The sequence below is a fragment of the Rattus norvegicus genome, chromosome 10 (genome assembly GCF_021556685.1).
Source record: "Rattus norvegicus strain SHRSP/BbbUtx chromosome 10, alternate assembly SHRSP_T2T, whole genome shotgun sequence".
Taxonomy (NCBI): Eukaryota; Metazoa; Chordata; class Mammalia; order Rodentia; family Muridae; genus Rattus; species Rattus norvegicus.
Genome location: NC_141543.1, coordinates 44,984,531 through 44,997,797, shown reverse-complemented (window position 1 = coordinate 44,997,797; position 13,267 = coordinate 44,984,531). Strand labels below are relative to the sequence as shown.

At 51.0% G+C, this 13,267-nt stretch overlaps 2 protein-coding genes across 33 annotated transcripts in view; one reads left to right on the top strand and one right to left on the bottom strand.

The window, feature by feature from the left end:
* The window catches only part of Rapgef6 (Rap guanine nucleotide exchange factor 6), a 449,393-nt gene that overhangs the window by 37,291 nt on the left and 398,835 nt on the right, over positions 1 to 13,267 (bottom strand). The gene's annotated exons all lie outside the window — the stretch shown is intronic.
* Tnip1 (TNFAIP3 interacting protein 1) overlaps positions 1 to 13,267 on the top strand; it is a 46,933-nt gene that overhangs the window by 18,750 nt on the left and 14,916 nt on the right. For 12 of the 32 annotated variants that reach the window (NM_001443693.1, NM_001443690.1, XM_087573398.1 and 9 more), the window contains 6 exon segments: positions 1,470 to 1,644; positions 2,591 to 2,728; positions 4,020 to 4,141; positions 5,653 to 5,733; positions 8,338 to 8,529; positions 11,629 to 11,723. In NM_001443693.1, the coding sequence (NP_001430622.1) occupies positions 1,506 to 1,644; positions 2,591 to 2,728; positions 4,020 to 4,141; positions 5,653 to 5,733; positions 8,338 to 8,529; positions 11,629 to 11,723 (767 nt within the window). In that variant the 5' untranslated portion in view covers positions 1,470 to 1,505. 32 annotated transcript variants of the gene reach the window in all.

Sequence of the window (13,267 nt, the reverse complement as noted above, 5' to 3'; positions counted from 1 at the left end):
GTTCTTAGCACTGAAGGAAACAGCTAGGGCAGCAGCTCTTAACATACTGGTTTCAAACCCTTTGTGGGCGAGGTGTCAGATGGCCTTTCACAGGGTCACAGGTCAGATACCCTATATATAAGATATTTACATTATGATTCATAACAGTAGAAGGATTTCAGTTCAGAAGTAGCCACAAAAATAATTTATGGTTGGGGGGGTCACCACAACGTGAGGACCAGTATTAAAGGGTCACACCATTAGGAAGGTTGAGAACCACTGAGCAAGAGGCTAATTTGGTGGCCTTGGCCTACCCTAATGAGTTTGAACTCTGCGACTCTGGCCTGTATTGTGGGAGCTATGGGTTCCCACCATGTGTATCTAACAAGGGTAGGAGCTGTGACCCTTCCAGGCAGAGCTCTGCATCTGATTTGGCTGGGATACTTAAGCTCAGTGGCCTTTGTTGCTTTATAAAATGAGCATTGCTGGGTACCCAATAGAACGCATCAGAGACAAACACACAGTGGTGACATCACTGTTACTAACCCTGCTGCATGCCTGTCTTTAATGGACCATGTGGAGGTCAAAATGGCCATCGAGGCTCCTGACTGAAGCAGTTTTTATAAAGGCCTGATGATGGTGTTGGGCTCTCAGTAACCCCAAATCTATGGTTTCTCCATGGAAGCCTTTGGAGTTAATGCTCAGCACCCCATACCCAGACTGCTTCTTAGCACCCAGGTTAGACCTAGCCTAATCTAACCCCAGAAGTCATTGTCAGAATGAATGAACGAAGGCTGCTTTACCAGGGCACAGGACCAGGAGACTACAGTACTTGCAGAATGGTTTCAAATGAAATGAGGCAGATAAATAACAGCTCATGGCAGAAAATGTGCTTCACAGTGGTTTGGTGGGAAATTCTGCTTACAACCAGACGGGACAGAGCAGTCATGACCCGAGACCTGAGGAGGAGTTTGGCGGTCTGTTAAACCCTAGCTGGGGTTTCCTCCTTACCTTAGAGATCATCGTTTGAGTTTAAGGCTTTCATTCCCCTCCAGGAGAGGAAGAGGGGCTCCCCTAGCCCCAGAGCCAGTTTGTGACCAAGCCATTTACTCAAATGTTGTATGTGTTGGGCATTTGCTTCATTTTGGGTACTGTGATCGCAATATGAAGGGCCAAGCAGGCAGGAACTCCGCCTCTTGCGACTCTGAGATTCTCACTCACATCCAACACTTCATTTCACTGCCATTGCAAATGATCCACAGTGCAGGACACCTGCTGGCAGAAGTGGATGCTGCTCCGGCCATCCTAATAGAAGCAGAACGTCCGTCGGAGGTGTCTGCAGCACTGCGGTCAGACCAGCCTGAAGTGAGGCATTCTGCTCTGGGTCATAGGGACTACATTTTAGAGCCATGGCAGACTAGAGCATCATCCCCAGAAACTATGACCTAAGGGCCTGGCCAGCCCTCTGATGTCTGCCATTGTCCCTACAGCTAGGTGGCCATCACGGCAGGGGTTGAGCCACCCTCATGGAAGGGAGAGGACCCTACCGGATCTACGACCCAGGGGGCAGCACGCCTCTGGGAGAGGAGGTGTCCGCAGCTTTTGACCGTCTAGTGGAGGAGAATACTCGGCTGAAGGGAAAAATACAAGGGATAAAGATGTTAGGTAAAGCAGACCATGACCCTCCCTATGTTGGCCCTCCTCCTGCAGCCTGCAATGCCAGCCCCCTCACAAAGGTGGGCAGGTACCTCTGCCCATCACGCTGCTGTCCCTCTGACCCAGCGTTGGGTCCTGGCATTTGTGTGCAGTTCTGTAGCCTGGTGATGGCATCCCCAGCCCTGACTTCTCCTACCCCAAAGGGTATCCTTGAGGGACCAAGAGGGAAACATGAATGGGAAAAGGAGTGGAAGGCCCAATTTGTAACCTGGAACCAGAACGGTCTCCTGTTGGAGAAATGCAGTGTGCAAGATAAGGAGAGCCAATGTGCAGGGCCGCCCCAGAACCCAGGGCTTGGATGCCAGGCCAGGAGCAGAGCTGGCCCAGAGCTCAGTGCAACCGGGCCCTGGGCCTCGTTCCTCCAGCTTCCGCTCAAGCTGTCCCCATTACCCAGCCCACCCCTCCCCGCTCCTCTCCCACCCTTGACTGCTGCACTGCATGCTTCTCCTTGGTGTAGGGCCTTCACTGACTTCCTCACTCTCCTCACACTGTCTGGAGGTCACTTTCTTTGTGTTCAGCCTTGGTGTGGAGGGCCCAGCATCCTGGCTTTCCAAGCATTTTTCCCTGCTTGGCAGAACCCACTCATGTTGGTGGTAGGTGGGGGTTGAGAGTTTCCCTTTCTCTAGCTGCTGAAGGGAAACTGAGGCTTAGAATGCAGGCAGTCCCTTGAGAGCCCCTTGCTTTCTGCAGGGGCGATGTGGAGGGAGAAGGTCAGAGGTGGGCGGTTTCCTTGGGCCCCACTGCCAGACTCTTCTTATGCTGCCTTGTATGACACAGGCTTGGGCTCCACAGAGTCAGCGTGGGAATGAAGTCAGTCCATGCCAGGGTTAGGGTGGGGTGGGGAGAACCGTGCACTGGGCTGGGTAAATCCTGTGCTTCTCCAACTCTTCTCTAGGAGAGCTTCTGGAGGAATCTCAAATGGAAGCGTCCAGACTCCGGCAGAAGGCGGAGGCGCTGGTCAGGGACAGCGAGCTGCCTCCACCACCACCTGCTCCCTCCTTGGTCTCCTTTGATCCCCTGGCTGAGCTCACAGGTACCAGAACAATCCAGAACCCCCGCCTACCCTGGACACACCCTGCCCAGGCCCAGGCCCCGAACACCGCAGGACCTACCCATTCTCACCCGGACCTTTTTCCTGTGTACATCTTTTGGCTACAGCACCCATAGGTGGTCAGATCTTTAAGGGACCTCAGAAGACTGCAGTGACAGCACTCCTGATGCCACAGCAGCCCTTAGTGAGCCATCACAGTGGTCTGTGGCACCTAAGACAAACCTTAGGGCTTTAGCAGAGTGGTTCTTGAATCCACAACCGCTGTGTGGCAGGTCCAGCCCCGCCAGGCATGGGAATTGAAAGTCCTCTGTCCTCTTCCTCCCTGTTTTATAATCAGGAAGACTGAGGCCAGAGAAGAATCTGTTCTTGCCTATTAGCCTTAATCAGTGCCTATGAGGTCAGCTAAAGGAGAGGGTGACAGTGGCTAAGGGTTGGTCTCCAATCCAGGCCAAATTCTGGGACCAAGAGAAGCTCTCCCACACCAGACTTGAGCACTTCCTGCTGCTACACCTCAGGACTCATCCCAGGCCCCTGTGAGAGCTTCCTTTCTAAGAGTGATGGGACTTGCTGGGCAGATGAGAAAGGGGGAGGTGTCAGAGCCTGTGGCACTGTTGTCAGTGTGGCTGGCATCCTTGTCCTTACTGGCCCAGTGCCGTGCGTAGATATTCTCTGAGTTTCTGTAGCAGTGGTTTCCAGTGGTAAGGAAATGAGCTGCATTTGAGTCCAGGTTTTACACTTGCTAGCAGAGTGACTAGCCAAGTCGATGACCTTGCCAGTCCCTGGTTTCCTTTCTTTAAAACGGGAGTGCTGTGAGCAGCACGGGGATGGGGCTGTAGCTCAGTGGGTAGAATTCATCTAGTGTGAATGTGTTCAGCTGCTCGGAATAAACTGCATTGTAGCACATACCTGTAACCCTGGAGTTGGGAGTTGGTGGCGAGAAGTCCAGTGTCATCCTCAGCTAAGTTTGAGGTCAACATAGGCTACACGAGCTTCTCTCAAAACCCAAAAGAAAGCACTTGGTTAACTGAAAATCTTTCTAGATCCCTGAGGCAGGGAAACCTTGGAGTTTTCCTAGTAAGATGTGGGAAGGAGGTCTCTGCCCGGGCTCTGGGCCCATTAATCAGGCCAGTCATTTCACCTGACTTCTAACAGCCTCTCTTTTCTCTGAATCAAGAGAGAACTTAGAGGGCTTCCATCAAGTGTTCTTCCTGTGGGCTGGGTTCATGCATCTTCCCTTCTATAGATTTCTTTAGTCACAGTCTTTATTTTCCAGGACAGGATACAAAGGTTCAGGCACATCCTACTACTACCACCACCACCACCACCACCACCACCACAACCACCATTGGAAACTCCATGGAGAAGTCAGTGTCAGCCTCCAAGCCTCCATCCAATGTAAGTTGTATTTAGAGTTGTGACCTGAAGCTCTTCCCACCACATTTCAGTCTGGAGTGCTGGGATGGGGCAATTAGCCATTTTGAGGTGGAAGTCATGGTTCTCATGACTGGGGAGGTCCTGATCAAACAAGGAGTTAAAATCATTTACCCAGCTGTCTAATGTGACCATGCTCACTAACCGGGCACAGACAGACGCACACTGCCAAGAGGTCAGACACCGTGTCCTGCAGGTTCAATGGAGAAGTGTAGCTTGGTGTCATAGGACCAACCTCTCAAGGGATCCTTCAGTTGGAGAGAAATTGGGCTCTTTCCAAGGTCACATATGGAACTCCGAGAGTGTAGGTTTGGACAGAGCTTCTCTAGTAGGGCTGAGACCACAGATGGGGTCATGGTGGCTCAGACTAGTGGCCAGCTGGGCTGGTTTCTCCCATCTGTCCTACCCCATCCCAGGACAGGGAAAGTGGGTCAAGAGGATGGTTTTGTTTTTTGGGCTTTTTTGGTGGGGGGGGTGGGGGAAAGAGGTATATACATGGAGCCTGTGCTTATGAGGACAGAGGAATATGTCAGGTGTCCTGTTTTACTGCTTTTTGCTTTATCCCATACTGAATCCTTTATCTCTTCACTGAACCCAGAGCTTTCTGTTTTCAGATAAGCCAGCAAGCCCCAGCCATCTTCCTGTCTCTGTCCATTCCAGTGCTGGGGTTGTGAGTTATGGATGCCCAACCCTGCTTTTTCATGGGTCCTGGGAAATCCAACTTAGGTCTTCCTGCTGGTGTAGCAAATGCTCCACTTACTGAGCCATCTCCCCAGCCCTGGTCAGGTTTAAGGGAATCTTAGAGCCAGGTTCAGGTGTACTGTGGGCCCCTCAGCTGATTGCACAACCAGCGAAGTTTGCTTGGAAAATATAAAACCGTCTGGCCATCACCTTGGTTTGGGATACATTGTCGACCATCCTTGGTGTTCTCAGGTCAGTCCTCTCCTGGGACCTCTGGGCCTGAGTTGGTGAGGCTGGTGTAGGACTTTCCTTGGTGTGGCTGTTCTAGCCACTGCCACCCAGGATGAGCTGGACACACCTGAGCCCAGGCGATGGCTTGGTTGCTTTGGCAGGATCTGCCAGCTTGTGCTGAGTCTTGGCTTGTGTGTTGACTTTGTGAACTTGGTTTCCTCATCTGTCCAACCACACACACACACACACACACACACACACACACACACACACACACAAACACACACCACACACACACACACACACGACGAACAAATAAATAATACTGGTTCAAGGTCGGCTCACCCCCCACACCCCGTTATTTCACGGATAAATAATGGCCATGGAGGGGTATGACATCAGATCACAAGGAGGGTGATGGCAGTCAGTCGTGTGGTTCTTGGGTGATCTCATGTGAATGGTTTGTGACTGTTGACCCTGGGAACTCTGCACTGTTTGTCCTTCTGTCTTCTTGAGGGCAGGGTGCATTTCTCTAGGGCAGCTACTAACTCCCTTCTACCTAGGGCGCCTCCTCTGACTTTGAAGTGGTCCCTCCTGAGGAGCAGAGTTCACCTGAAACTGGCCACCACTCTAGGAACGTGATGGTGAGCAGACAGGCACCCCCATCCCACAACACCCCACCCCACCCCCAGCACATCCTTTTCTTCTCTGTCACCTGACAGGCACCAGGACCACTCAGATCCCTTGGGTCCCCTGCACTTACGTGGGGGACACAGAGGGGCTATAGCATGAGGTGCTTCTCACTCTCATATGCAAATCCCCTGCTGGTGACTTCCCCAGCTTGGGGCACACAGGCACCCCACTGTTGTGAAAGCCTGGGCCCCTTGCCAGCCCCACTGGCCTCTGGACCAATCACCTTTCTGTCAGTTACAGTGACTCAGCCTCTTGGGTCTGTAGGCTCGAAGCCTGGGGGTGTGGAAAGGGTCGGTCTGGTGCTGATGGGAGCCAAGGGAGTAATTTTCTCTTTTGTGCAGGTCCTTGGCTCCTGCCAGGAGCTGTTGGACTGGAGAATGCACGCCCTTCTCTAGCTTCAGAGAGGCTGCTCTAATCCACATTCCTACCTTGCAGTGTTTAACCTTGATCTCAACTGTGCAGTCCTCTGTTCTTTCTTAAAATGCCAGACTTGGAGAGCTATTGTGAAAAACCTTCAAGATTTGTCAGAGACCTTAAAGTCCTGTCTTTTCCTCATCCCTTCCTTCCTCCCATTTAATATTTGCTTTATTCTGTTGTATTGTGTTTTGTTTTGTTTTGTTTTGTTTTCGTGTGAGACAAGCCTCTTGCCTCTTCTCCTAAGTCCATGCAATGAGGCGTGCCCCACTGTAGACCATTAAATTGTTGCTATGGCAGCACTACTTGGCCTCAACCTCACTGATGCTACAGTCTCTACAACCCTGAGTCAGGAAAGTTTGGATGGCTGGTGCTCTTTTGTTCACCCGCAACACCAACCCACCTCACACCAGCATTTAGCCTTTAGTGATGGGAGGACCGTCCTGTTGGGATGCTGAGTATGAGGCAGGCCCTCTGTTTTGTCTTCTGGTACCCTATGTTCCTGCGATCATGCTGTTCTAATCCCTGAGGACTGAGACATGACTGAGAGCAGGCGAGGTTCCCTTGCTCAGAAAGGTTTCAGCATGCGACTGTGGGCTGATGACTTACCTTTTCAGTTAAAAGTCCCTGTGTAGTCAGTCTGACTTGTCCTGCCAACTCAGGAGTACACCAACTCCTGCTGGGAGCTTGTAGGCTAGTTGGGGAAACTTGAGGGATTTGAAGCGCTTTGTGGGTCTCCAGAGAACAGCCCTGGCCACTCCCAGTCCTTTATGGTGAGGAAGAGTTGCAGGATTGGAGACTGATTCTGCCTTTTTTTTTTTTTTTTTCCAACTAGAGTATGGTGCTGATAGGAAACAGGCTGAGCATTCAGTTGCCACAGAGCTTAGTAGCAGGTCACAGAGCCCTGGAGTACAGTGAGAAAACCCCAGTTGTATGGCTGGCTCTGCCACTCTACCATGTGCTGCTGTGAGCAAGTTCTCTGTCTGTATACCTCACTGTCCCAGCCTGAACCATAGCTCCCTGTGGTTCTGTTCTCTGCTTCTCTGAAGGATTGGCATTTGGGAGGAATCAGCTGGGTGATTCCTTGTCTGAACTGTTGAGGGTTGAGGTGGGGTGGGATGGGGGTGGGTGGGTGAGGGGAATCTGCTGGGTGATTCTCTGAAGGATTTCAGAGGAGGGAGCTGGAGGAGCTAAAGTATGCGATCATTTGAGGTAGATCAGGATACACAGATAGAAATGAGGTCCACAGAACCCTGGGGCCTAGCTCAGGGGCCTTGGGCAGGAGTAGGTTGGGAGGCTTAACTAACTAACGCCTATCTATGAGCCAGGATTGAAAGTTCCCACTGAAATCCTTAGGACTGATGTGGGTGTGACCAGAGCAGTGGCTTCAGTAGCAAGGTTTGAGAGAGAATGGAGAGAGCAGCACTGAATTAGTCTGCCCAGGCTGCTCTCTTTTAAATTACTAGGTTAGGGTTCTCTGCAGTATTAAGAGTTGCGATTCTTGGGGCTGGGGATTTAGCTCAGTGGTAGAGCGCTTACCTAGGAAGCGCAAGGCCCTGGGTTCGGTCCCCAGCTCCGAAAAAAAGAACCAAAAAAAAAAAAAAAAAAAAAAAAAAAAAAAAAAAAAAAGAGTTGCGATTCTTAGAGACATGGTGTTTGGTCTACTCCTAGGCACAGTGCCCTGTGGAGCCTCCCTGAGCTCAGGAAGCAGTGTGTTACAGCCAGAGACACCCTCTCTACCTTTCCTCATGTCAATTTTGCTGTGCAGTGAAGGAGAGAAGACACACACACACACACACACACACACACACACACACACACACACACACACACACACACACAGAGAGCTGCAAGGATGCCCAGCCTGGGGGAGGGTGAACTGACTACCCTTGGGCACTCAGTAAGACTCAAAGCATAGGAGGAAGATGACCTTGGTAGTGTTAGGCCAGCCAGTAGCTTGGAAGTCCTAGGTCCTGCCCTGTGAGTCAGCTCCAGATAGGGAACTTGTGTTACTGGAAATTTTCCCTGGGCTGAACAGAGGCCACAGGGGAAACTGAGTCATGAAGAATGGGGAAGCAATAGAAGAATTGGCTGGCATTGCCTGCTTAGGCTTGGTGAAGATTATCTTGGTGCTCCCACAGGAGCTGGGGCCCCCACCCCCAGAGGACGGCAATCTGATGCTCCACCTGCAGCGCCTGGAGACCACCCTGAGTGTGTGTGCAGAGGAACCAGATCACAGCCAGCTCTTCACCCACCTGGGCCGCATGGCCCTCGAGTTCAACAGGTTGGCCTCCAAAGTGCATAAAAATGAGCAACGTACCTCCATCCTGCAGGTAAGGCCAGCAAGTATCTCCTTGCAACCCCCGCACAGCCATAGGGTAGAGGGGTTAACTATGGGGACTTCTAGCCATAGGGTATAAGGCTTAACTATGGGGACTTCTAGCCATAGGGTATAGGGCTTAACTATGGGGACTTCTAGCCATAGGGTATAGGGCTTAACTATGGGGACTTCTAGCCATAGGGTATAGGGCTTAACTATGGGGACTTCTAGCTATAGGGTATAGGGCTTAACTATGGGGACTTCTATCTAGCCATAGGGTATAGGGCTTAGCTACGGGGACTTCTAGCCATAGGGTATAGGGGTTAACTACGGGGACTTCTGAGGACTAGATTTTAGGCCTGTTTGGAGCTTTCTGTTCACAGTGGTGACTGCAGTAAGGAACTTGTGGGAGGTGTATAGAGAAAGAAGGAAATGAGGAAATGGGAGGTGGGCCATGCAGATTCATAGTGAGTGTCCTGGAAGTGTGGCCCAGCTGGCTGAGTATGGCCTGCTTTGTTCTTGTTTTCTTTTCCTTTTTCTTTTTCCCGTTAAGTCAGGGTCTCACAATGTTGCCCAGCTATCCTGGAATTTACTATGTAGACTCGACTGGCCTTGAACTAGAGAAATCTCCCTGCCTCTGCCTCCAAAGGACACCTTGTTGCCTACTTTGCTGTCACCATGGCTCTTTTATGCCCTGTCCCCTGAAGGAAGGTGTTTTGAAGTAGTCTCACTCTTAGCCCAAGCTGGCCTCAGACTCATAGCATCCTCCTGCCTCAGCCTCCGAAGTGCCAGGATTCTAGACATGAGCCACCTCACCCAGCTTTAATTTGTTACATTTAAAATCCCATACCGTTAGCCACCTTTCCTCCCTGCCTCCTTTCTCAAATCCCTCTTAGAGGGCTCCCTGTGCTGGGAAAAAATGGCTAATCCTCATTATTGTATGGTCTTAAGCAAGTCACCAATTGTCCTGTAAGGATTTGAGCTAGCAGGGACGCAGCATCAAAGGCCTTTGTGCAATCTAGAGCCCAGTGCTGGGAGATGGGTCACTGTTGGCTTTGTTTGATGGGGTCATCTACTCTGGGCAGGCCGTCTTAACTTGAGGACTTTGCAGTTCAGTGTGGCCCACTTACAATTAATTGGTAACCATTTTGAAGATGATGGGCATGAGGCTGCTTGAGGCCCTGCTCAGGATTTGAGCACCCCGTCCTTTTGGCTAGAGCTCTCACACTTTAAGGCTCCCTGCTTCTGGGTAGACCCTTCTCCTTCTGTGCCAGTCAGTCTGTGGCCTCAGCTATGCCAGTAGACCTTGATGAAAGGAGGGAATCACCCTGTGTAACCTTGAGCAGGTGTGGTCTACTTTGGCTGTCTGACAAGGAGCACACAGGACATCCTCTCACTGAAGACTGGAGAAGCACTATGTGGTGGAGGGCCTGGCCCAGGGAGTGCAACTCTTTAAGAGGCCACCAAGGCTTTGGAGTTTCCTGACATGGTGCCAGGACTGAGATCACCCTGCACACCAACCTTTGGGCACTCGAATGCAGATATATCTTGGTTCCCTGGTGCCCACCAGTCTCTTCCGTCAGTCTCCTCTTTATTCCTTTCTTGGCTCTAACAGTTCTCAACAATTCTGCTTTGGTGGGTAGTTTATTTGCTTAGTTTGTCTCCCTACTAAGTGCTGTCTTCACAGAGAGACACCCGTGCCTGGCACTTCATACACAGTTGGTAAAAGAATGAGTGATCAAGTCAGGAGTGGAGGCTCTACCTCTGCCTGCTCTGGGGGTAGGCAGGAGGACCTCAAGTTCAAGGCCATCCTGGACTGTGTAGCCAGACTCCATCTCAAACAGCAAGACAAAGCCAGGTGGTGGACTCATGCCTGCAATCCCAGCATTTAGGCAATAGAGGCCGGTGGATAGAGTCCAGCCTGGGCTACAGAGTGAGCTCCAGGACAACCAGAGACACACAGAGAAACCCTGTCTTGAAAACAAAGCAAAACAACAACAACAAAAAAGGCAAAGTTGGAGAGATGATGGCTGCTTTTGCAGAGAGAGGATGGGGGTTTGGTACCTAGCGCCCACACAGCCCCCATCTCACAACCTTCTGTAACTCCAGCTCCAGGGATTCTGATGCCCTCTTCTGGCCTCTGTGGATACTGCACACATGGTGCAGGACAAACATTATACATAAAATAAAAACAAGCCAGTCTTTCAAGGGATTTCATAGGTGTGCTCTTCACTTTCTGAGAGGGCGGTGACCTTTGGCTGCTGCTGATCCTGTCCAGTATCTGGTTTGTACCCAGGGTGTTTACCTAGAGGCCCCAAGGATAGGCTAACAAGTGAACTGCCATTGTAGCCTTCGCCTCAGGGCAGGAGCAGGACAGTCTGTTCCCTGGTGTCCCCACCCAGGGCCACAGCAGCTCGCTGTTTCTCAGCCTCTGGGTAGAGGAAACTGGATCCAGTTCCTCCTCATTCTATCTCTGTTATGTTTCTTGGGTCACTCAACAAACAATGCCAACTCATCCCTGAAGTCCCAGCACTGAGGCAGACGCAAGAAGGTTGCTGGGCGTTCAGTGCTGAGGGATACAGTAAGTTTCAGGCCCAACCAAGTTATAGGGTAAGACCTCACCTAAAAAGAGAAAAAAATTAAACATTTTTTTATGTCAAATTTGGCACAGGGCCCTCTGCTGGGCATTGAAAGAAATGATAACAAGTTTTCTGTTTCTTCAACCCAGAGTTTAAGAGCTCCAGTGCAAGGCTGTCCTTCCCACTCACCCAAGCTCATCAGAAGGGAAGCCAGCAGTTCTGGAGTCTCCCTGGGTGACACAACACAGTTTCCCTTATATTCTGTGTAGCAGTGAATGTAGGAAGCCCACCCTAGTTAGGGAACAAGACCAGAGATGTAGACCATGGAGGAAGAGCCTAGGCAGGGCTGGCTGTTAAGGGAAGAGGAGGAAGTTCTCTTGAGAGGTCTCTGTCAGGCATCCTTCCTACTGACTCCATGGAAGAGAAGCCTGGATAGTTGGCCCTACTGGCTAAAGCCCGAGCCCCCTTGTGTCAGCATGCCTTGGGATGTGCCCCTTCTAACCCGAGCCCCTGTCTGCCCCTCTACCCCACAGACCTTATGTGAGCAGCTGCGCCAGGAGAATGAAGCCCTGAAGGCCAAGCTGGACAAGAGCCTGGAACAGCGGGATCAGGCTGCTGAGAGGCTGCGGTAAGTCCAGGCCACCCTGAGACCGGAAGAGAGATAGGGCAGGGGAATAATATATCACACCGGTTCCTGGGACAAGGCCACATCTGAGAGCTCTGTTCTGACAGCAGATCTCATGGCCCTTCTGCTTGGCTTCTGCTGTTTTCTCCCTTGCTCTGTTTATCTTGAGGGTGGGAGATGTAGACATCATTGAAAGCTGCCCTTCCTTCCCTGGGGAGAACTGCTGACATTTGTGTGAGAACTGGCTCGGGATTCTCCTGCCCCCTGGTGGTCACCGTCTTTCCCTGCTCACTTCTCCTGGGGTCTTGGGCAGTCCCTCTCTGGACTCAGACCTGTGGGAAGGTATACAGATTTACCCCAGCCTCTCTGTCCTTGGCAAGACTGGGCTTGGTTGTCTTAGGTGAGCCGTCGGCTCTACTTATCACTAAGGACCTCTGACCACCAAGGATCAGTGCCTCTTGATTCTAGGGAAACAGAATTTGTGATTGCTGGATCTCAAAGGGCCTTTGCCATCAGATCATGCAGACTAACTCCATGTGTGAGGGGAGATGATCCCAGACAGAGGCAGGGACTTCCCGAGAGTCTCACTACACAGATGTAGGCATTCACTAGAGAAGTGACAGTCCCTGCTCACCATAGGGTAGCAGGGTGCTGGGTTAGCCTGTTAGACGAGAGATTCTGCATTAGAGCCAGGCCTTGTCACTGTATATTCCACTGTATATTGGTCACTGTAGCCACAGGGCCATTTTGCATCACTGTCTCTTGATTTACTTTGGATAGCCTAGTGGTTAGGGCCTTAAAGCCATACTCCATTATTCATGGAAGACATGGATAAGGTCAAGAACATGAATGCCCAGGCTGAAGGAAAGGCTTATGGGTAAGAAGGCAGGAATTTAAGTCCTTGCTGAGTGGCCTGGGAAAAGTCATTTGACTCTGTGGTGTTTCTGTATTTAAATGGAAGCTGAGGGAATGTGTCCATGTTGCAAACATCCTGAGTGCCTGACCTGGCCCAGCCTGCCTCATGAACTTAGGATTTCACTCTCAGTTACTATATTTCTGCTTGTTTTGTTTGGTGAACAGACTCATTCTATAGCCCTGTGTAGTTCAGGCTGCCCCAGACTCCATAGTCCAGCTTCTGCCTCCCAAATGAACACTGGGATTATAGGTGTGAGTGCCCACACTCAACGTTGCTTGGTAACCGCTCCCACTGTAAATTATAAAGGAGGTCTCACCTAGAGCACCACCGTATTCAACACTAGATAACCTTGAAAGCAGGTACAGTGGGATTGAGTCCATGACAGGTGTAGGGAGGATCCGTCAACTCCGGCTCCAAGCCAGGAGCCTGCTCTTTCTGTGTTAAAGAGAGGGAGTGTCAGGTGCCATAGGGGCAGAACTTTCTTACAAGAACAAGATCCTAAGACCTAAAGGTGTCACATGTGTAGACAACCTCCAGATGTGGAAACTGCGGTGCAGGACTCTCAGGAAGCCTGCATACCTTCTGGGTGGCTTACAGATGTCCTATTAGTCTGGCCACACTCTCCAAAACA